General features: G+C 34.4%; 1 protein-coding gene across 4 annotated transcripts in view; it reads left to right on the top strand.

The window, feature by feature from the left end:
• Window positions 1-24,827, top strand: part of LOC129495557 (rotatin) — a 144,807-nt gene that overhangs the window by 71,234 nt on the left and 48,746 nt on the right. For all 4 annotated transcript variants that reach the window (XM_055303195.1, XM_055303196.1, XM_055303197.1 and 1 more), the window contains 6 exons: window positions 3,326-3,454; window positions 4,106-4,213; window positions 5,931-6,089; window positions 7,307-7,378; window positions 18,892-19,081; window positions 21,399-21,490. In XM_055303195.1, coding sequence (XP_055159170.1) covers window positions 3,326-3,454; window positions 4,106-4,213; window positions 5,931-6,089; window positions 7,307-7,378; window positions 18,892-19,081; window positions 21,399-21,490 — 750 coding nt within the window. The remainder of the gene's footprint in view (window positions 1-3,325; window positions 3,455-4,105; window positions 4,214-5,930; window positions 6,090-7,306; window positions 7,379-18,891; window positions 19,082-21,398; window positions 21,491-24,827) is intronic.

The raw sequence follows: 24,827 nt of genomic DNA, 5'->3' as shown, positions 1-24,827 counted from the left end.
GTTTTGTTAAAAAGATTTCAGAATCCTAAATAGTATTAGCTGTACTATAAAATTTAATATGAATTTTAATGTAGCCATTTTAATCAAATAGATTTTTTTCTTGGATAATTATAATTACTAAAAAAGTGTACACTGTCAGTATATTAATTAGTTCTTCTAAGCTTCAGTGTGTCCATGGCCAGAAGTGTATGAATTTTTAGGATAGTTATGTTAGCTTCAAGAACTTACCATAATATTTTTTAAAAAGTCAGATCCTCTAATGCATTTAAAATATAATTCAATATTTAAGTACCTAATTTACAGCATTATGTGTAATGTGATTTGTATATACTCCCTTTATAAACCTTTTGGAGCCCATCTCCTCTGTAAAGTGACTTCATTTGTTTCAGAGCAGGGATATGTGAGGGTCTGCTACAGTAGTGACTGAAGAACTTAAGTGTTAACATTGTTTATATTTGGAAACTGTCTGGATTGCTTTTATTTTTAAAATTGTGTAAGAAGAGAGATTTCAGATCACACCTTGTGTCTCAAATACCAGAACTTAAAGTGAGCTTTCGTATTGGAGAACAAAAAGGCTTCTTAGTTCTAGGTGAGAAGTCGAGGCAAAGAGGCAGTAATGTAATTCTATGTTCAGTTGTCTTTGAGGTAAGAAGAATCAGCACAATGTATTAGCAAAGGAATAGATAAAAAGTACAATCCCTGTTTATAATGTTCCATAGTTAAGAAACGCTTGATTAACAAATCTTGATTTGGTATAAACAGAAGAGCACCTTTCATGCTTTATATAAATGTGTTGGAAAGACAATCTTTTTGTCTTCACATTAAGTGACAGGAAAATAATATGAAGATGTCTGTCACTTTTGTTAGGCATTGTGGCAGAGTCCCATTAGATCTAACTTGAAATCTTTTCATAGTTACATAATTAGTAAACATTTAGATTTATTTCCTACTGGTTAGGTGTACCTTTTTAAAGAATCAAGTAAGGCTTATGTGAGTACACATTGAAACAAAGTCATTGTCGGTCCAAATGACTTACTTTATAGTTTCTCACTAAAGCTGATTCCTTTTCAGAAGGGAGCTGTATTTCTAATACAGATATTTTGTTTTTACCCAGTAAAATTTGAATAGGAATATTTGCTTTTTGTAATTGAGAAATGAGGCTTTTATACTAAGCATGATATGGGATGCCTGGGTGGCTCAGCAGTTGAGCGTCTGCCTCTGGCTCAGGACATGATCCTGGTCAGGGGATTGAGTCCTGCATCGGGCTCCCTCCAGGAAGCCTGCTTCTCCTCTGCGTACGTCTCTGCCTTTTTCTCTGTGTCTCATGAATAAATTAATGAAGTCTTTAAAAAAATAATAAACTAAACATGATATATTGTGACAGGTGAATAGACTGATAATTAAATCCTTAAAGCCAGACATATGGAATATAATTCCATGGATCTGACAAAAAGATTGAAAGGAGCTAGTACTGAAGTTCTTGGCTTGTCGCTTTTCAGCTAGTAATGAAACCACAATATAGTTCTCTCCAGTGACTTAGAGGATAGTAATAAGGACTTGGTCATTCAGGTATCTTATTACTAATATAGTCCCTTAAAGTTTTAAACTTTTAATTATAAAAAATTTCAGAAATACACATGAGGAAGGAATAGTAGAGCAGTGCCCATCATCTATAGTTTTTAACTCCTAGACAATCTCGTTTTATTTTTTAGACATAATACACACTTACTTGGTTTATGAAAATTCTAATTTGGCTCACAGATCCCAAATCATCTTCAAATAATTGCTTTTGTTAAATAAGCTGTACCTAACATTTGTGATTTATGCTATCTTTTAAAAATAATCTGTATGAGCTGAAAAAAATCCAAACTAGAAATATAGTCTTTATCTTAAGACAAAATGGCTTACTTTAAAGGATGCTGTGGTGAATAAAAGTATTCAGAGGCCTTGGGTAAACTGAAATACTTTTTATTGTATTGGTCAGATAATAAGTAGTTAAAAATTTTTTTTTAAATTATTATTATTACTATTTTTTTTAGAGAGCCCATGAGTGGGGGAGGGGGGACAGAGGGAGAGGGAGAAAGGGAATCTTAAGCAGACTCCATGCCTAGCAGAGCTCAATCTCACAACTCTGAGATTATGACCTGAGTTGAAGTCAAGAGTCAGTCACTTAACCAGTTGAGCCACCCAGGCGCCCCAGATAACAAGGAGTTTTGATTGATTGGACTTAAAATGGATTTTTCTTTTATAATGTATGGCCACCTAAATACGGTTAGCATTCCTTTTTTACTAAAATTTTGTGACTTAAGTGATAGTTCATCACTTTGAATATTTTTATGTAAGAGTTGAAAAGTGGGGCACTCAGGGTCATAATTATGCTCAAGCTCTGCATTGGGCTCTGAGTCTGGTGTGGAGTCAGCTTGAGATTTTCTCTCCTCCGTCTGCCCCTCCCCTACTGCCAGTGCTTGCTGTCTCTCAGTCTCTCTTGCTATAAAATAATCTTTTTAAAAAAGAGTTAAAAAGTTATAAAGGTTCTTGTTCAATCTGAACAAGTACTGTCCAATTTGAAGGACAATGTATGTCCTTCAAACACAGAAATGTTTCAAAAGTGTTTGCCACATATTTTAAAAGATTTTCTAAATTAGAGAATTTAAATTAGAGAAGAATTTTGCCTCAAATTGCTGTCATCTGACTCCCCTTGTCCATTCTGATTCAGTTCCTCAGTTAAGGACATATTTCTTCAGATAAGAAACATTTCTTTTGTTACTGATGGAAATGTATCAAACCCTTCAGATAATGTGGGAAACTTGAGAAAAAGTTGAGAGCCAATAATTTAAATAATGGACATATTCTTAAATATGGAATAGAAGTCTAAGATTGCTCAGAAGTGGAAAAAATGTCCATTTATATTTAAATCATTCTGAAAAATCTAGCTAACTCTGATAGTCAAAAGATTTTTGTAAAGGTAGCAATTTCTAAGTATATTTTTCAGTAAGATATGTATAAGCTCTTTTAGTTCAAGGATAGTGTAACATTTGAAAAATGTATGAGCATATTCTACATCACAAAAGTCTCCTAGGAGGATACTACACATCTTTGCACAAGTTCCAAAGGTAGAAAATTTTAAACTAAGAATATTGAATTGTGGTAACACATAACCTATAATTTACCATCGTAACCATTTTGAGCTGTATAAACTAAAAATGTTACATATACTTCATGTGGTTAGGATTCAGATCAGACAAGTTAGTAGAAAGTTACATATTTATTTTTATATACTGCTCAGGGTAAAGCCCCCATGATATTGTTTATCTTTGTTTTTCAGGTCATTACTTCTTTTTATGTGGAGCGAGGAGGAAATGCTATGTCCTTTATGGGAAAAGGGGTCACTAAGAACACAGTTCTTTGCTTGCTTCATTTATCCCACGAGATGATGGCACAGGCCCAAAGTTCGGTGAGAGCATAGCTGCTGCCTTCTGAAGAGTTGCTGGCCAAGCCAAGGAATGTGCTGTGGCTCACGCATTTCAAGTCTCTATGAAAGTGTATCTCTTGACTTTTCTTCTTACATTTTTTTTTTAAGATTTTATTTATTTATTCATGAGAAACACAGAGAGAGAGAGAGAGAGAGAGGCAGAGACACAGGCAGAAGGAGAAGCAGGCTCCATGCAGGGAGCCTGATGTGGGAGTGGATCCCGGGTCTCCAGGATCAGGCCCTGGGCTGAAGGTGGTGCTAAACCGCTGAGCCACCCGGGCTGCCCGACTTTTCTTCTTAGACAGACATGATTTTTGACTGAGAGATTTCTTAGAAGCTGTGAACCTGAATTTTATTTGAGACTTATTTTTATTGAAGTTTATGTGCTTTAGAGAACTACATTTTGTCTAAATCATGGGGTGGATAGTTCTGAAGAAAAATTGTTTTATTTAGCTTTTTAAGAAGAAGCTGAGATTTTTATTGGCTTTATTTTGATTAAATACTGAATTTAAGCCAAGTCTTAAGGACATTTTAACACTTTGTTTTGATTTTTAAAAATTCAGTTATTTGAACTTCCTCTATTTTATTCTTTGAAACTTACCTCGTGTGTCTCTTCCCTTTTTTTCACTCCAGGAGTGGATGTCACTTTGGTTTTTGCCTTTGGGCAGTCACAGTGAAGGACATGCTACCCCACAAGGATTGGCGTGGCTCATTCCATTATGGGTTGACCGAGACCCAGAGGTCAGTGTGAAGGAAAATTGAGTCCTAATGTATAGATTAGAACAAATGAAACAAGAAATATATGTATGTACATAAATTCGTATTTTCCAGTATGAGATTATTTTAGTGACCATAACTTAAACTCTTTACTCCCTCTCTTAGTCAGTTTGGGATCCATAACACATAACATGGGTGACTTGAAAAACAGGAATTTATTTTCTCATTGTTCCAGAGGCTGGATATCTGAGATTAAGGTGTCAACATGGTTGGGTTCTGGTGAGGGCTCTCCTTTTTGGCTTTCAGACAGCTGCCTTCTCACTGTATAGTCAGTGACCTTTCCTCTCTTCCTCCTTTTATAAAGCCACCAATCTTATCAGATGAGGACCCTACCCTTATGACCTCATTTAACCTTAATTATCTCCTAAAATCTCTAACAACATGGGAGTTAGGGCTTTAGCACAGCAATTTAAAGGAGACACAGTTCAGTTCAGAGCAGATCCTTTCCAGTCAAACTCATTACAGATTAAAAATAGAAAAAAAAAATCTTAGGATTTTTCACTTTTAGAAAGAACAAGTGAAAAATTAATGGAGATGTTAGCCATTTTCAAAGATTTTAGAAGGATAGCTGCCTAATGACATTTGTGTGTCATTTAATAGAATAATACCATTGCAGTGCAAAATTTTATATTATTAATAAATTTTCCAGCTTTAGCCATTTGTCCACTTACCGCTTTTTTAAAAAACCCAGGTATGATTGACATACAAAAAGCTGTACGTATTTAATGTGTACAAATTCATGCATTTGGAGATAAGTGTAACCCCTGAAATCATTACTACAGTCAATGCTGTAAACCCATCCTTCACCTACAAAGGTTTCCCCTTCTCCTCTGTGTTATTTTTATGATTAGAACACAACATAGAATTTACCCTCTTAGCAAATTTTTAAGTATACAATACTGTGAACTATGGGCACCATCCATTAGTTTTAAGCAAGAAATGATTATTTTCTATTATGCTATAAACCTTGATTTTTAGAAACACTATTTGAACCTAGAGGTTCCATTCTGTATAATACTGACCTTGGACTTGTTGCATGACCATGTTATGACTACATTATTTTTTGTTACCCTGTAACTATCCGTGAAACTCTTTTAGAATCAGAATTCAGAAGTAAACCAAAATGCATAGCTTGAGCAGCGGTAGTACTGTGGTAAACACATCATACCACATAAATCTTATTTGAAACATTTTTCTTTTATAGTAATTTTGGAGAAAATACTAGATAATTTATAAAAAGATAATCGAGTTATTTCTTTTTGAGAAGAGGTTTCAAAAAATTAAAGCCATTTGGAGGAAACACTAGTAACTTAAGGAACTTAAGGATAGTAGAACAAAATAATAGATAACCTCCTTAAAAAGGAGGAATAAACAGGAATCATGTTCACAAAAGACATGTAAGCACCCAATGCTTTCCCTAGAACAAGGTTTGTGAGATATAATTTTTATTCTTATTTATACCTGGTTTTGATTTTCTGTGACATTTGCTTATTTGAATCGTAGAATAGGATTTTTATTCATTCATAAATTTATAGGGCACTATTTTCCATAAGTGCCTTTTATAATTTAGGATCGTCAAGACAATGTCATGAAAGTGTGATATCTCATGTGCCAGAAAAATTAAGAACTCATGTTAGGAAATTGGATTTTTTGGTTTGACAACTTTTTTAAATCTGAACAGGTGAGGTTCACTTCATTGGGATTAGGATCAGCACTGACCACCCTTGAAACTGGCTGTGTCGCGTTGGCAAATAGTTGTCAAAACATTTCTGGTGGGCTCTGGGGGACAGTGGTGAACATTCTGCTGGACCAGTCGGAATGTAGTATGGTGCGCCGGGAGGTATGCCTGTCCATTTAGTACTTTTTCCCTTTCATAAAGATCTAGAAATTCGTTGTGTTGGTCTTTATAAAGACTGGGGACTGATTACCCACCATGATTTTTTTTGCCTGCAAAAAAAGCCCAAATAAAATGCTACCAGAGAATAAAAAAGATACTAATTCACAGTAAATACTGGATTCCTTTATTTTGGTAAGATCAAAGCAGAATTTGCTATGTTTTATATGAACTCTTCTATATTATTATACATTGGAAAGTAGTTCACAGAAAAAAAACTACTTTTCTGTTACCTCAGTGTATCTGAGAAATATTGAGAAATGTCTGTAAAACTTTACTTGAGATGAACGGCTGTCAGAGTACTCTGTAGTAATCATAAAATATGAGGAAAATTAAACCCTATTTTAATTCTTTCTAAATAATTGGTGGTTTTCTTTCATTACTGCTTTTACTGAAATGATGATTAATGCAACTATTTTTAAAAACAGCAATGAAATAGTGATTTGAGGCTTTATGGAGGAAACAGCAGATCCAGGCCCCCTGTTTGCAAGTTCTCAGTTCCACTATCCAAATGCTATAGTTTTCTTGTTATTTGTTTTTTAATAGTAATGCTTAAACTTGTAGCTTATTGTTGATTTACGAACTTCAACATATCTGTTGACTTCGAATTAAGATGGTTGAAAATTTCACTCTCTTGGACGTCCTCTGTTACCCCGTTACTCATCTTCATATTGTAATCTTCACTATATATACAGTTATTTAATTTGACTATCTTTAGGACCTAGAAGGTAAAGTTGGACATTTGTGGTTTGTATTTCTAGTTAGAACTTTTTTATTGAGAGGAACTTGTGAGAGAGAGAGGGGTGAGAGAGAAGGGAGAGAGAGTGTGTGTGTGTGTGTGTGTGTGTGTGTGTGTGTGTAATAATAGAAACATGTAAGTATTTCTTAACTGCTACCAGAACAGTTTACATTTTATAGACCATTTTTTGGAAATATAAAATTCTGAAATAGGAAAAAGTATATATTCTGATGAAATAATTCCACCCACTGTTAGGTCATCATATAATAAGCAATGAGCTTGGCAGTTTTCATAATGATGTTTCAGGATGTACAGTTATCCAGTGAAATGTTCTTTATTATTAAATTTCAATATATAGGTTATTTCAGAGATGACAACAAGATGGCAGTATTGACATTTTCTTTCTTTCTTTTTTTTTTTTTAGGCTGCATTTATTCTTCAGAATCTTCTTGTAATTCCAATGCCTTCAGTAATTATAAAGGATTATACTTGGCAGGTGAGTGGCTTTTAAACAGTTATCAAGTTAGATATTTGAGATTAATTGATGATAAAGTTTCAGCGTGTGTATGTATATTATATGTATATATCTCATTACTGATGAAACTATGGCAACAAGATTTCTTAAAAGAAATGTAGAAATTTTCTTATACTCAATCACATTTACAGATTTTTCTCCATGTACAGAAATAGAATAGCTAATACAGTGTTCTGGTACTCTTCTAGGAGCTTAACAATATTTAGCTTAATATTTAACTTGTATAATTGTTTGAATTCTGAACCACTAAATTATTTTCATTTTGTAGATTAAGGAACTTTTGCATTAGAAGGTTTAAATAGTTTGTTCTAAATCACATCTTTGCTTTGAGTCTAGCTAGTCTCTCTTACCTACTCATTGTACTGTCTCTAATTTAATAAAAATACATAAATTTGTTTATGATTAAGTATGCATTAATGTTAACGCCCTTTTTCCTTTCCTGGGTTAGTACAGTTTAAGGTCATAATTTATCTTTCTTTGGTTTTTATTGGATTAAGTTTTTTTTTTTTTTTTTTGGATTAAGTTTTGTTTCATGTTCTGAATAGCAAGTCTAGTAGTACCTAACTTTATATAGCCTACTACTTTTTAGATGATTTGCAGGATAGAAAAGTGCAGTCACTGGGGACATAAAATATGTTCTTTCTCTGTGTTTATTAATCATACTGTTGCATCTCACTCCCCAGGATCCTCGACAAACCCAAAATTTCTTTTAAATTTTTCATTAGAATATACCTGTGGAGGAATTGCTGAATCCACTTGAGCCTGCAGTGAGGGCAGCTTTTCAGACAGTGACTTGAATCCTGAATCCAGGTCAAGGCCTACATCTCATTTAACTCTTGGAAGGCTCTATTTTCCACACCTGACACACCCAGCTTAACTGTTAGTTATGGAAAAACCTAGGCCACTTTCCACCTGTTCCTCTAATTTGTTTAACACTGCCTTCTAATAATGGTTGGCTATTCATAGTCTGCATTATAATAAAACTATAGGACACAAAACTGGAAAGAATACACAGAATTAATATTTATGTTAATGGTGTTGTAATTTTGATGCTTGTTATCCAACAACTAGATTTTAAAATGTGTTGTTTTTGGCTGAAATACAAATCATCTCTAGTCCCTTTGTTAAACTAGCAACACTTGTGTTTTATATGCTTGGTAATGTAATGTCAATGATTTTTTTATTATTTAAATTAATATAATATGAAAGCAAGAGTAATGCTACTTCTGGGTTCTATTAGAGTTCTTGGGACATTTTATTATAGTATAGAAGCATGCATGGATGTTCGTGTTTTTCTCTTACAAGTTAAATAGTATACAGTTCCTTTTTGTTACTAGTGGCATGTTTATTGTAGCTTTTGGTCTTATTCTCCAGTTCTTTATCAAAGAATAATTTTCTATTAAAAAGTTGAAAATAGGGATCCCTGGGTGGCGCAGCAGTTTAGCGCCTGCCTTTGGCTCAGGGCGTGATCCTGGAGACCCGGGATCGAATCCCACGTTGGGCTACCGGTGCATAGAACCTGCTTCTCCCTCTGCCTATGTCTCTGCCTCTCTCTCTCTGTGTGTGTGTGTGACTATCGTAAATAAATAAAAATAAAAAAAACAGAAATTAAAAAAAAAAAGTTGAAAATAGTGCTTTAAATGAGCTTTTGCAGTCTTTTGCCTTGCTTATTTTGGCCAAAGTCAAAAATTTTGAGAGCTACTCTAATTCTAAATAGTATTTGATGATGAAACTTTTGCTAGTCTTAAGCAAAATTAGAAAAATAAGCTCTAATTGGTTTGTGTATGTGTGTTTAGTAAATTCAGATTTTTATCCTCTTTTTTGATCTGTTTTTAGTCTTTCTTTTGATTTTTAAGCATCCTTATTTAACACTATGAATAATTGGTGGCCTCATATTTGTCCCCCTGTTTAAGAGTTTAGTGGTACTTTAAATCCCAAAGTGAAAACAGCTGTTCCAAGAAGGGAGCAAAATAGCCTTCAGATACTTCAATGGAATTTTATAATCTCCAAAGGTTGTGACCTTTGCCAGTTTATTATATCTAGAAAGAAGGTGCTACACATCTAGTATTCTACAACTAAAACTGGTAGAATAAATGATAATCTTATTCAAAAAAATGTTTCATTTGCTTGTCTATGTATTTCACAATATTTTATTTTAATTTAATAATATTTTAAGGATAGGGCAGGAAGTAGCACCAGTACCTAGAAGCACTGTAAATATTTTATTTTGGTTAAGGTAGATATTTCATTAATTACATTTTACAAAGAGAATTGCTTTTACTGCTTTGCACTTTGTTTTGATGCCTTAAGTCTAAGTGGATGTGCTTACTGTCACTCCACTGGGCATTCTGCAGTGTCTTTCTGTGATTACTACCCCCACTCCAGATTCTTTCTCTACACACCCAAAAGAAATTCCTATTTCATGTCACTATCTGGAATTGTACTTCCGAGTGGTAATAATTTGCATCTATAAATTATGTAACTGGTTGGTTTTTCCTTTTATTGCTGAATGCTAGAAAGTTTAGAGCCTTCCTATCAACATGTGGCTTATCTAGTATACATGTTTTTTGGCTTTATTCCTGGGTCTGATATTTTCATGCTTTTCTTTGTCTTTCTCTCATCCCTGCTATATTTTCACTATCATGTTATAATTTACCTTTCCTTGTAATAGGCCTTAAATCTTTTCTAGAACAGGTGGGTCATAAATCAGTTAAAACATTTTAATTCAAAAAGTATTAAAAAATGCTTTCAGTAAACCATATAATCCATTTTAACTTCCTTTACTCAGAAAGACAATAGCATTTGATATCAGTATCTATAACTTAAGTTCTTTTTCATAAATTACCTTTACTGCCTTGCCTTATTTCTTGCCATTTAACTTAATCTTTCTGTGTAGAATATATGTGTTCATATTTTTTCATATATTTTTTCAGTGTTTCTTTTAGTTCCCACCACAGACATGATAGCGCTTCATCAGTCTTTGCTAGTGCATGATGATATTGCTAAGTAAAGTTAAAAAATCAGGTTTTAATTTTTGTAGTGTGATTCCCCACTTACTGTTGCATGGATACAGCAGTGTAGTGGACCTGGGCAGTCACTATGAGCAGGGGAGGATAAGGAGCCTGACTTCTGAGCAGCTTCCCTCAGCACCCAACACCTTCAGTAGGGACCTGAAACCATTGCAGCTCCTGCTGCAATGAGAATCCAGTTTTTGGTTCATCAGGCTTGGTGTGCCACAGATCTTTTCTATTCAAAGCATTGTTTTTGGTTCTTTTTTTTTCTTTTTTAAAGATTTATTTGAAAGAGACAGAGCATGCACCCACACACAGGTGGGCAGAAGGGCAGAGGGAGAGGAAGAAAGAATCCTCAAGCTGACTCCCAGCTGAGTGCAAACTTGGACATGGGGCTCTATCCCAGGATCCTGTGATCATGAGCCAAGCTGAATTTAAGAGCTGGCCCCTCAGCCAGTTAGCCACGCAGGCATCCCTCAAGGCATTGTTTTTTAAGAGTGATGCTTATAAATATTGATCTTCTCTTCCTTAAGGTTAATAGCCTTCTCTGGTAGAGAAAACAGAATCATTGTCCATGGGGCTCTAAACTGTCATGCTCCTAGCTCTCCAGTTGGTAAAGCAGTTCTCTGCAGTTTGACTTGGGTTTAGTACTCTTGCACGTGGAGGATTATGTTGCTGGGTTTAGTTTGAGAACCTTTGTCACAGATCCATATCCCTGCAACTTTAATTACCAGAGTAGAATTTTAGAATTGATTATAACAAATTTATTGGTTAGATAGGGATTATCTGTGTAGTTTGTTTGAGTTCATTTCTGTAAACATTGGTTGAGTACCTAAATTTTAGGGATTCACAGGTAATCAGATTAAATTCTCTGGGGCTTATGGCCTGTGGGAGAAGAAAAACACGTATCCAGAGAACATTGCTATAATATTTTATGTAGAATTAGGGTAGCTTATGCATAATTTTTGTAATATTAGAGTTGGTCTTCCCACTTGAAAATGTTACACATTTAAGGGTAAACGTAATTTCATGCACTTAAATATAGTGAGTTGTCAGTTTGTGGTATGTTTATGCTGTAGTTTCCTTTCCACATTTATGGTAGGACTTTGAATTGTCCACATAATTTATTTTTTTAAACTTTATTTTGAAAAAAATTAATCCTATGTAAAAGTTGCAGGAACAGTACAGTTTTTATATAACTTTTACCCAGAGTCCCCATATGTTAACAATTATACCAAATTTGCTTTAGCTCTGTCTGCAAGTATCTTTTCTCTGTACTGTTGAGAGTTGCAGGCATAATGCTGCTTTTTCCTCTAAACACTTAAGTGTGAATTTCCTAAAAATGAAGACATTCTCATAAAATCATCATAAAAACTACCAAAATTAGGCAATTATTCAAATTATTCCAGTTGTCCCACTATTGTCCTTCATAGGAAAAGAAAAAAATAACACCACCCGGTCAGGATCTAGGATCAGGAATACATGTTGCAGATAGTTGTATCTTTTTCCTTTCTTTCATCTAAAATAGTCCCTGAATAGCATTTATGACCTTAGCATTTTTGAAGAGTACAGGCTATTTAGTTTTTATAATATTCTTTAATTAGATTTATCTGTCCTTATGATTAGATTCAAGTTATACATTTTTTGATAGAAAAGCTGTAGAAGTGAAGTGTTCTTGTTAGTACATTGTATCAGGAAACAAGATCATCTGTTTGTCCCTTTACTAGGCATACTGACTTTGCTCACTTGGTTAAGGTAGAGCCTGCATGTTTCCTTCATAGGGAGTTTCAATTTTTTCTGTTGCAGGAAGACACTCTGAGACTGCACTGATGTCTACTTCTCATCAACTTTCTTCCACTAGTTTTGACTTCCATTCTTGTCTGAAGCGATTATTATAGAATGTTTGCCAAATGGTGACTTTCTAATTATGTCATTCTTTCTACATTTATTACATTTTACTATAAGAAAGAGCTTTCATTTTCTCTTCTTCTCTTTCTTTTTTTTTTCTACATTTCAGTGTAGACTCAAAGGCTCTTTGTTTTATGAGTTGTAGCCTGTTTCTATCATTATTTTTAGATATTCAAATTGTTCCAGATTTGACTTAGAGGCGCCCCTTCATGAAGAATCTTTTGTCCTTTTAACTTACTTTCTTTAGTCTTTGAGCACTCCTGTATTTTCTGGTATAGCAAGATATTCCAGAATTTCCAGCCCCAGCTTAGAATCAGACATTTACTCAGAGAGCCCTGATTTCTTTTAATGGAGAATGGTATTTGGAGATGAGATCTGGCTTCTAGACGTTTTCATTATTCCTGGACAGAGGGATAGAGTCATTGCTTCTGTGTACTAATGGTGGACACAACTGGAAACTGCATATGTGTTTGCGTTTTAGGTAGATAGTCCACTCATTTATTGTTGCAGTATGCATCATTTTCATATTTGATGTAATAATAATTATCAGTGCATATTTTTCATCTTTAAAGGTGTTCATCATGAATCCTCCTAAGTATTGATTTCACAAAACAATAAATACTTGGTGTCAGAGAAGCAATATCATTTTATCTATATTCATAATTTATATGTAATTAGGGATTTCTGCTTATGTAATTAGGGTCATTTTTTTCCAATCTCTGTATTATATTACAGCAGTTTTTTTAATTTGTTACATATTAAAATAATTCTTTTTTCTTCTTGAAAATACTCTCTAGTCTTTTTTTTTTTTTTTTAAGATTTTAAGTAACATCTATGCCCAATGTGGGGCTCAAACCTACAACCCCGAGATTAAGTCATGTGCTCACTGACTGAGCCAGGTGCCTGTATTGTCTGCTTTTCTTAAATGTGATTTTTACTTTGCTTCTAGTTCTTTTTGAACCACAGGTAAATGAGTATGACACTAGGAGTAAAATATATGTTTTTAAATTAATATTATAGTTTATTGCATCCTTGAGAGCAGTGTTTTCAAATTATTTTCAAATTGGAGTGTTCTATGACATAATTTGCGATTTTCGTTGCAAACTTATTTGTAATGGTACCTGGTGATTTGAAGAGTTTTCTTTCTTTGCATACTGTCCTCAACTCTCCCTGGCAATTTTGTAGATGATCTGACAGCCCCAGCACATTCACCTGAGGGCAAGTCTGGTAAGGATATAGACATCCGAAGACAGAGCACTTAGACCATGCTGATTTCCCCACTATGCCAGAAGACAGCCCCATCAATTACTGATGGATCTGTGGAGCGGAACCTTGTGTATGCATGAAAAGCTTCATTGTTTGGGACCTTGTACCATTAGTCATCTATGGAAAGCTTGAGTCAGACCATTTTTTGTGCATATGCTGGGTTTGGTTTTACTGCCCTGAGTAAAGCTCTGTTGCTAACATGCCATTGCCACTAGGAAGCTTTGGCACAATGAGAATGGGGATTCAGATTAAAATAAATCGAATAAAAAAATAATGGTGTAATATGTACATATATACATATTCCAGATTTGATCTTTAAGAACTTAAAAATACTTTGGATGAATTGTTTGTATTTTTAGAAGCATTGTTTTTTAAGTAATAAATGTATGTGGTTAAAACAACCATTAGAGCTTATAATGAAATTTACTGCCTCTTTTCATTCACAGAGACAGCTTTACCTCCTACCGATTTTAATTCTTTAGGTAGTTACCTTCATATTTAAATAGTAGTTTGCTGTAATGTTTGTTCCTTTATTATGTTGATACACAGGATTTAGCTCATTTAAATAATGTCTTGCAAATTTAGTTCTATTACCAGACTTAGTTTCTCTACCTGCTGTTTCTTGTCTTCTTACCTGTGGATAATATCTCTGTCAACCTCCTTTAGAAGGTGAGAAAGTTGTAGCTAAGATATTCCTGTTCTTTCACTTCTGCTAATCTTTGTCAGTTTTATCTTTACTTTTACTTTGTGAATGTTGATGACGTTCATATTCTCTTCAGTCTTGGTTTATTTGTAAGTTGATTGTAAAAATTGAAAACTAGTGATTTACTATAGAGCCACTTACTGGGCTGTGGTTATATTTCTGTATCTCTACTTACAGGGCTCAGAAGAAAAATTGTCTAATATTTATTGTATTAAAAGTTTTTAATATTTGTATGTATATTTCTAATATATATGTATATATACATGCATAGGTTTGTGTCTGTGTGTGTCTAATTAAGTGATTTGGGTGACTTATTTTTTTTTTTCCCTTGGAGTTTCTGTCCCTGGCTATCTATCTATTTAATTTTTTTTCTTTGAATTGTAAGTCTATATCGTATCACACTTTTTTCTAAACTCTTAGCCATCCTTTCTTTTTGATTGAGATACTTTTTCCTAGAAATCATCTTCAAAATAATCATATTTCTATCTTAAAAACAAGTACATGAGCAACAAACATAATGAGTTCTTACATATTTGAAAATGTATTTAAATTGCACTTGATAGTTTGGGTAGTTACAAGATAGGTTGAAATCATTCCTTGTAAGAATTTTGCTCTACTATCTTCTGACATCCTATACTGCTGATGAGAAGTTGGATGCCCATCTGGCTCTTTTACCTTTTTATGGCCAACTTTTTTGTTTATCATTCTCTCTTTATCTTTGATGTCCTAGAATTTTATGGTTATATATCTTTTTCATTGCTCTTGCTTGAGACTCATTAAACTCCTTAATTTGAAGACCTAGATGTTCTATTTTTTTGACTCTGACACATTTTTTCATATTTATTTATTTATTTATTTATTTATTTATTTATTTAATTTTTTAAAGATTTATTTATTTTAGTGGGAAGGAGAGTGTGCATGTGCTTGCACACAAGCTAGGTAAGGGACGGGGGCGGGGAGAGATGGAGAGAGAAGTGGACTCCATGCTCAGCAGGATTCAATCCCAGGACTGTGAGATCATGAACCTGAGCAGAAATCAGAAGTTGGGTGCTTAACCACCTTAGCCACCCATGCATCCACCCATGCATCCCTCATGTTTATTTATTTTAAAAATAACTTTTCTTTGTTCTTTTTCCATATATCATATGAGTCCTATATTAGGTCTCTCGAATTGATTTTCTTTTCATCTCCTTATCTTTTATATTTTTATCTTAGTCTTTATTTTCTGAGATATCCTTTTGTTCATATTAGAATTAATTAATTTCTTCAATCTTGGTAGGCTGAAGCAATTTTCACTGTGATATATAGGCAAAGAAAAAAAAAGATTCTTTTTAGAGATTTTATTTATTTGTTTATCTGAGAGACAGAGAGCAAGTGAGGATGTGAGTGGGGGAAGGAAAGAACAACCTTAAGCAGCCTCTGCATTGAGTATGAAGCCCAGCAAAGGGTTTGATCTCATCACCCAGAGATTATGACTTGAGCTGAAACCAAGAATCTGATTCTTAACTCTGTGAGCCACCCAGGTACCCTTTTTTTTTTTAAGTTTTTATTCAAGGAATCTCTACACCCAACATGGGGTTCGAACTCACAACCCCACAATCAGTAGTTTCATGCCTCTCTCTTTGAGCCAGCCAGGCACAAAAAATAAAATGAGTTCTGAAACCTTATTAAGTAGATGGAATTTTAAACTTGCATTTCTTATTATGATTTATATTGTTATCATTTTCTCAATCTTTTCTTTTTATATTCATAAGGACTAGAGAAAAAATTTTTAAAATATGGATCTTCCTTGACTTACAATGGGGTTATGTCCCAGTCAACTCATTATTAAATTCAAAATATCATAAGTTGAAAATGCATTTAATACACCTAACCAATCGAACGTCATAGGTTAACCATGCCTACTACCTTCAATGTACTCAGAACACTTCTACCAACCTACAGTTGGACAAAATCATCTAATACAAAACTTGTTTTATAATTAAACAGTTGAATATCTCCTGTAATTTATTGAATATTGTACTGAAAATAAAAAGCATGTGATTGAATCAGCTATTTACCCTTGTGATCATTGGCTGACTAGGAGCTGCAGCTGGCTGTTGCTGCCCACCCAGCATTGTGAGAATATGTTATTGAATATCACCAGCCCAGGAAGAAATCAAAATTCAAACTTTGAAGTGTGGATTTTACTGAATATGTATCACTTTGCTCCATTATAGTTGAAAAATTATAGGTTGAACCATTGTAAGTCAGAAACTATTTGTATATTAATTGAAGGGTAAATGTGATTATGTTAATGATTATCACTATGATAATTATATATACTTAGGGAATAACTACTACAGTTCTATATATGTGTAATTTCTCATTTACTTTGGAAATACTTAAAACTAAAAAAATGGTGGATTTTATTTTTATTATTATTATTTCAAAGATTTTATTTATTTATTTATTTATTTATTTATTTATTTACTTATTTATTTATGAGGAGTATGAGTGAGGCTAGGGAGAGATACAAGCAGACTCCCTGCTGAGTGTAGAGCCCAACATAGGGTTCAATCTTAGGACCCTGAGATCATGACCTGAGCAAGTCAAACTGATTGAGCTACCCAGGCTCCCTGAAAAAGTGGATTTTACAAGACAGTGAGTTTGTATTACCTTTCCTTTTAGCAATTGGTATAACCATCAGCCTCAGGAAACCTTTAGAGAATAAAGAATCAATAGATTTAATGAGAGCTCTTGAAGAGCTTGTTTTTAAGATTTATATAATTTATATTCCTTCATTTATTTTTGTTAAACATTTATGAATTTTGGACTGTGGTGTAACTTATCCAGGAAATAAGTATATAGGTATAATTTTGGAAAAGTAAAAATTTTATGTAATTTGTGTAATAAAATTTAAAAATTGTTCTGGGCATCATTATGAAATATATTTAGAAAGGTAGTATCATCCTACTTTGTTTAATCATTTTATTTTATTGGTTTATTGAAGTTTGTTAAGTAGTTGGAGCTAAGCTAGTAAATTTAGCTGAATTATTTATAATTCTCATCTTGGTTGTTAATTCCTTCTCTGAATTATTGTAATGAGAGCTTTGGTTCATGATTTTAAGCAATTCTTACAAATCTCCTCTGTATTTCACGTTTTGTACATTTAGAATGTTGTAAATTGCTTAAAAGATAGAGGATTTTGAAGCTGTGGATATTAGGATTGGCTCTGTGGTTTGGGATGAATTATTTCATCCCAGATAATGAAATAAAGTAGTACATGAAAGGGCCACATTGTCTGAAACATATACCATGGTTAACAGCCACATGACTCTGTTATTGTACTTTACTCTGTTTTGTCTGCTTCTTCCAGACCTCAAAATTTAAAGTTACACAGGGGCCATCATGTGCTGGTTGCTTATTATATATTCTTATTTCTTATTAAATATGTAAATTGCTTTATTACTAGAATACAGCAATAACAAATTTATAACCATAAAATTTATTTAATAATGAAGTAATATATTTGATTATAATGATAATATCCTGAAAAAAAGATTAATTGAAATGATCTTATTGATTTAATTAAACCTTTAACTTGTGAATTATTTTATCTTCCGGATAGTAAGTTTTAACATCCATTTTTCCTTGGTGATGAGGAGGCCTGAGAAAAGGGACCCATACACAAATCTCAGAGTTAATGATACATTTTGGATATATTTTGACCATACCTTTCCTGCTAGAACTTAGATTGATGTTTTCTGTCTTTTATTTTTCTCTCTCTTATGGTCTTTTTAAAAAATCATAACTTTATTGTCATTTTCCAAAAATGGAATTATAAGCCAGGGACAGGCCTATTTGCAAACTTTAAACCAATCCTGGCTGCTTAACTTTTGCCATTGGATATTCCAGGAAAAGTAATAAGTGGCAGCACAAAAAGATTATTTGGAAAAAAGTGCAATGAGATTAAAATCATAGAATGGCAGATTCTTCTCAGCTTCCTGATGGAAAGTGAGTGTGTGTGCATGTGCGCGCCCTCGCACGTGTGTACCTGCGCGCATGCGTGCCTGCCTACGTTTCTGTTGTTACAGTTAATTCAGTGAGAAGTAATGTGGCAAACAGATTTTATCATGAGTAGTGATGAGTCTTTTCATTTTTATCTGGCATATTGATAGGTGCAAAAAATAATTTGGAACATAATTACTGGATCACATTATTTCAGATATTTGAATATTCTGTGTAGGTTGAAAAATACTGCTTTTACTGTATTCGTGGATCAAGAAATGTAATTACTTGGTTAAAACTGTACCATTTTATAGATGCATTGTAAACTAATGTTTATCCCTCAAGAGTAGATCAGCCTTCTGCCTTCAGAGGATTTTTAGGCAGCAAAAACTTAGAGTACTATGAAATATTTGCCCTAGGTCAGGCTGCTTTGAGTGTGGAAGGACAGAGTCAGGTATAAGTATCCTGGTAGCACCTGGGACCCGTTTGGTCCCTTGGGGGGGGGGCAGGGGTTGAGAGGCAGACAGCAGGTCTTTTTGAAGAAATTACATTATAATCAGGGTGTCTTTCTTTTTCTCTCCCTCTTTTCCTTACAGGGTCCCTGTGTCCACGATGAGGATTCTGGCCTGTCGCTCATAGGAAAACCTGCCCTTCAGGCTCTTCTATATCATTGCCATTTCTATGAACATTTGAATCAGATGATAAAACACTGTTACCTGGGACGATATACATTTGATTTGAATTTTTCTGCTCTGGATGGAACTTCAGAAGGTAGTGATTTAAATGGTAAGTATATTTTTATTTTTATGAAATCTAACTATTTAAAAACTATTGAAAACCTACGTAACCTATGTGTTTGTTACAAAATATTTTTAAAAAATTGAAAGTACCCAGGAGAACATTTATCTCAGCCCCACTACACAGAGATGACCTTTGTTAATGTCAGGGTGGATTTTCTTGTCTTCTCTCATCCTGTAGCTTTTGTTTGTTTTACATGATTGTGTTCATATCTATGTATATTTTTGTTCCTTCCTTTCACTAAACATTGCCTAAGCATTTTTCTATGTTATAAATTCTTCATGGAAACCATTTTGACATCTTATTAATTTTTTATAAGTTATTTCATGTCCTTCAGTAAAGTTTTACTGTTTTTTTTTTTCCTCTTTTTGATGTTTTAAACTTTTTGGAAGGTTCTTTCTACCTTTTCCTTCTAAATTTTCTTTTTTAATTTTTAAAAAATTTTATCTAAATTCAATTTGCCAGCATGTAGTACAATACCCAGCGCTCATCTGATCAAGTGCCCTTCTTGATGCCTGTCACCCAGTTACTCCATCCCCCCATCCTCCTCCCCTTCTGCAACCCTTTGTTTGTTTCCCCAGATTTAGGAGTCTCTCCTGGTTCATCTCCTACTACATTTTTTCTTTTATTTTCTTTCCTTTTCTTATAAGATTTTATGTATTCATGAGAGACACACAGAGAGAGGCAGATACATAGGTAGAGGGAGAAGCATGTTCCCTGTGGGAAAGTTGATGTAGGACTCAATCCCAGGACCCAGGAATCACAACGTGAGCCAAAGGCAGACACTCAATCACTGAGCCACCCAGGTGCCCCTTCTACTAAATTTTCTAATTTGTTTTGCTAATATATCAAAAAGCTATTTGCTTTTGGTATGGTACCCATTTATCAAAATATCTTACTGAGGGACACCTGGGTGGCTCAGTGGTTGAGCATCTGCCTTCACAGAGCTTGATCCCGGAGTCCCGGGATTGAGTCCACATTGGGCTCCTGGCATGGAGCCTGCTTCTCCCTCTGCCTCTGTCTCTGTCTCTCAATAATAAATAAATAAGATCTTAAAAAAAAAAACAAAACCAAAACAGAAAACAAAATATCTTGCTGAAACCTTTCTATTTCTATTTCTAGATTCTTTAGATTTCCTATGATCTTAGCACATATTAATATTGTTGTCTCATAATAATAAATAATTTAATGATTTAAAAAATAAGTTATATTTTAAGATTAGTCTTTGCTAGTATTTTTTGAAAATCTTGACATAATTTCTTACTCACAGAAAAGGTGCAAGAATAGTATAAGCATTCTCAAATGTTAACATTTTATGGTATTTGTTCCCCTACATGTATATGGGTATGTGTTTATAAATTTAAAAAATTTATTTATATGCATTTATTTATATGCAATATACATGTATATATATGTTTTTCTGAGCTATTTAAGAGTGAATTGCAGACATAATTCCTTTACCCTGAAATACTTAAGTGTGAACTTCTAGTTCACTTTTCTGCTCAATTCTTGGAAGAATTAAGAGGAAAATGACATTTGATGAAGTTTTTGAACTTAAAAAAAAAACAGATTGATTGAGAGAGGGAGGGATATGGGGTGGGGGGAGAGGGTGAGGGAGAGAATCTTAAGCAGGTTCCATGCCCAGCTCGGAGCCTGATGTGGGCCTTGATCTCATAATCCTGGGATCATGACCTGAACTGAAATCAGAGTCAGATGCTTAACTGACTGAGCCATCCAGGTGCCCTAGAAGTGTCAAAAAAGAGAGAGAGAGAGAGAGGCAGAGATGCAGAGACGCAGAGACATAGGCAGAGGGAGAAGCAGGCTCCATGCAGGGAGCCTGATGTGGGACTCGATCCCGGATCTCTAGGACCACGCCCTGGGCTGAAGGCGGCGCTAAACCGCTGAGCTACCCGGGCTGCCCTGTCTGAACATTCTAAATAAGTGTTCAACATCATTGAAATCTTTTGTGAGCTTGTTAGACATGCAGAGTTATGGCTCCTATCCTGATTTAGGGGAGTGGAATCTCTGGCAATAGGACCCAGGAAATAACTTTACAAGTCCTTTATGACTCTTATGCGCATTAAAGTTTGGGAGCTGGTGGTCTTGATAAATTATATAGGATTAAGCAAGGTCCACTAATTGTCATTAGAATGTTTAACAAGCTTTATATATAAATTAATTAAGAATAATAAAAATTAAGCAAACTTTTTTCCTTAGTTCTTGATTGGTTTTCTGTAACAAGTGATCTTTCTATTCAATGTTATGGTACCCAGGAGACTATGTTGATGTTTTCCTGTTGTCACAGGTTTAGATGACTCATTCAAGTTTTGGAGAGCTCCATCTAGGATGTCCAATCAAGATCAAGATCCAAGTTCTCTCTCCACCTTGGAAACAATGGTACTTCTAAAGAATGCATGAGTGCTTCATTTTGAATCTCTGAAAATACTTGAATTTACACAGTGGACAGATTAAGACTGTATACAGAGTATAAGGTTATGATTTAAGTAGCTGTGATTTACTTATTTTTAAAAATTTATTTATTTATTTATTTTAGTAATCTCTGTAGCCAACATAGGCTCAAACCCACAACCCTGAGATCAAGAGTCCCATGCTCCACTGATTGAGCCAGCCAGGTGTCCCAATAGCTGTGATTTATTTAAACTGTCTTTGTAGAACTAGGGTCCCATGTATTCATATAGCTATGCTGAATGCCCTTTTAGATGAATTTATAACCTTTTTTATACCTTATTTGATAGACCAAGAAGCATAAAAGTTTAAAAATGTTTACCAGTAGTAATAGAATAGATCCCATGTGATAATAATGCTTGATTACTGTGCGGTTTTGCTTAAGGACAAAGCAATTTGGAGAAAGTGGGCCCGTTCAAGTGATTCCAGTTTGGTACTAGAGATTCTGAACATTATTTCTAAATATTTGTGTCAGATAGAAGCTTGTTTTCATTGTTTGAAATACCTGAAATTTATCTCTGCCTGCCTTCCTTTTTCTTTTCATTCATAAGTTGCTTTGTTCTAAAAAGTTTGAGATACACCAAATATTTCTAAATATGACTGATAACTAGGTTTCACTTTTTTTATAAGCATAAGAAATGATTGGAACAGTTACTGTATCATAGATCTATCAGGAAGGCAGAGGCGGGGGGGGGGTCCCTGGGTGGCTCAGTGGTTTGGCGCCTGCCTTTGGCCCAGGGTGCGATCCTGGAGTCCCGGGATCGAGTCCCGCGTCGGGCTCTCGGCATGGAGCCTGGTTCTCCCTCTTCTCTGCCTCTCTTTCTCTCTATGTCTATCATAAATAAATAAATAAATCTTTAAAAAAAAAAAGGGAAGGCAGAGGCGCATGGCACTCCTACTTCCAGGAGCAAAAATAATGTGAGCATAATAGATAATTATAAGGCAGTAATAAAATTCACCTCCTATAGTTTCTCAACGCTGGTACTTTTTTTTTTTTTAAAGATTTTGTTTATTCATAAGAGACATGGCGGGGGGTGGGGGCGCGGGGCAGAGACACAGGCAGAGGGAGAAGCAGGCTTCCTGCAAGAACCCTGATATGGGACTCGATCCCTGATTCCGGGATCACACCCTAAGCCAAAGGCAGATGCCCAACCGCTGAGCCACCCAGGAATCACAACACTGGTACTTTTTGCTACAGTTTTAGGTGTCATTTTTTTTCTGTAGACTCAGAAGAGTTTGTGGTTACTGCTGCATTGGACCTTTATTTGGAAAAGTTGACTAATTACTTCATTTCCACTAGATGTCATGCTTTCCTTTCTGTGCTAGAAATAGTATGTATTTTTGTTTCAACAAGAGAAATCATATGATTAAATGCAAAAAGGAGCTGTATTAGTTATTTAATTCACAGAAGGGCAGCATTAATATATGCTTAAAAGTAATTCTTAGACTTCGCTGTCTATTAAAAGGGCTATCTATAGACTAAGCTTGAAATTTGTACATGCTTCAGTTGTTTGCTTTATAGTAGGAACTCAGTAAGTAGTAATTGCTCTAATTAACTTTGAGTCATCTTAGCTATTTTGTAAATACCAAATTGTATTTATCATACGTTAAGAAGATTTGAGTACTTTTGCATTTCTCTGTTTTATAAGAGATAATAATATATAATAATAATAATAAACATATGCAATATACCTAATAATAGATATTTTAATAATAACAAATCTCAGAGATCAAGATACTAGATTTTCTGAGAAAAATTTTGGAAATATTTATTTTAGTCATTATTAAAATAGTAGTACTTAATAGAGCCTAAGATTCTTACAACTTGGTTGTGTTTGGATGTTACATATTCTTTTAGAAATATATACCAATGAAATCTGTTTTTTTTTTAAGAATTCTTATTATAGTTCTTTAGATTGATTTTGTATAGTTTCTCAAAAGATAATTATCTATTAGAATTTTTATAGTCAACTCTTTGTTTTCTTCTTTTTGATTCCAAATAGAAGAGCTTTGATATTGGTGACTCTTAGTCACCAGATTGGTGACTTACTCATAGAAGTAGTCTCATTACCCCAATTTTACTAATAATCATGTTTTTTTTGTCATGTCAGAGATATTATCTGTCTGTTCACAGGAAAAAAAAATTCGGGGAATTTATTCATCACACCAGTAGTTATTTATTTTCAAAGATTTATTTATTTTTTTGAGAGAGAGCATGCATGGGAGGGAGGGTCAGAGGGAGAAACCTCAGCAAACTCACCACTGAGTGCAGACCCAACTCAGGGCTGGATCCCAGAACTCTGAGATCATGATCTGAGCTAAAACCAATAGTCAGACACTTAACCGACTGAGCAACCCAGGCATCCCATATACCAGTATTACTTTAAACCTAAGCTGTCGGGATCCCTGGGCGGTGCAGCGGTTTGGCACCTGCCTTTGGCCCAGAGCGCGATCCTGGAGATCCAGGATCGAATCCCACGTCGGGCTCCCGGTGCATGGAGCCTGCTTCTCCCTCTGCCTATGTCTCTGCCTCTCTCTCTCTCTGTGTGACTATCATAAATGAATAAAAATTAAAAAAAAATTAAACCTAAGCTGTCATACCTACATCAGCTAATACTTTGTTAAGTATATGTTGAAGTTACAAATTGAGGTATCTGTTCAGTGGATTTAAATCTTGCCAATAAGTGTACCTGGTTATTTATATCATTATTTAGTGTATTTCCCAGATATGACAAAAGATGCAATTTATTTATTGGTTTGTTTATTTTTCCATTTTGTCTTTCTAAGGAAAGCACTATCTTTTGATTTGGGTCATACCATCTAGTGTGCTGTTGCTAGGTCATTATCCATTCTGGGCAGTTAATGTTATTTTAGGGACTTTGATGGTGTTCCCTAATGAATATATTAGTTCAGTTATTTGACAATCTTTATAGAGATTGGGACATGTTTGTTCATAAAGTATAGACAGGGTAAGGAGTGTCATTTTCACTTTGGGGCATTGCCCTCGTAAGTGGCTTTTCAGAGATGGCTTCCTTCCAGCTCAGTGTCTCCTTCTCATAGGTAGGAAGGGTCAGGCATTGGTTGTTTTTCCTCCTGAAGTCTCATTTCTACTTCTTAGAAATATCCACATTAGGTGGGTACCTAGGCCTAGTATACACCAGTATGCATCAACAATTTTCTGACCAAAATGTGGTCTTTTTTTCCTGCTATTGAGCAGAATTATGTCTGTTTTTTTTTAATCCGTTTTATCAATTGTCAAAATAAAGGA

The sequence above is a fragment of the Nyctereutes procyonoides genome, unplaced genomic scaffold, assembly GCF_905146905.1.
Source record: "Nyctereutes procyonoides isolate TBG_1078 unplaced genomic scaffold, NYPRO_anot_genome, whole genome shotgun sequence".
Taxonomy (NCBI): domain Eukaryota; kingdom Metazoa; phylum Chordata; class Mammalia; order Carnivora; family Canidae; genus Nyctereutes; species Nyctereutes procyonoides.
The sequence above is the reverse complement of the archived record's forward strand: the minus strand, read 5'-3'. Positions and strand labels throughout refer to the sequence as shown.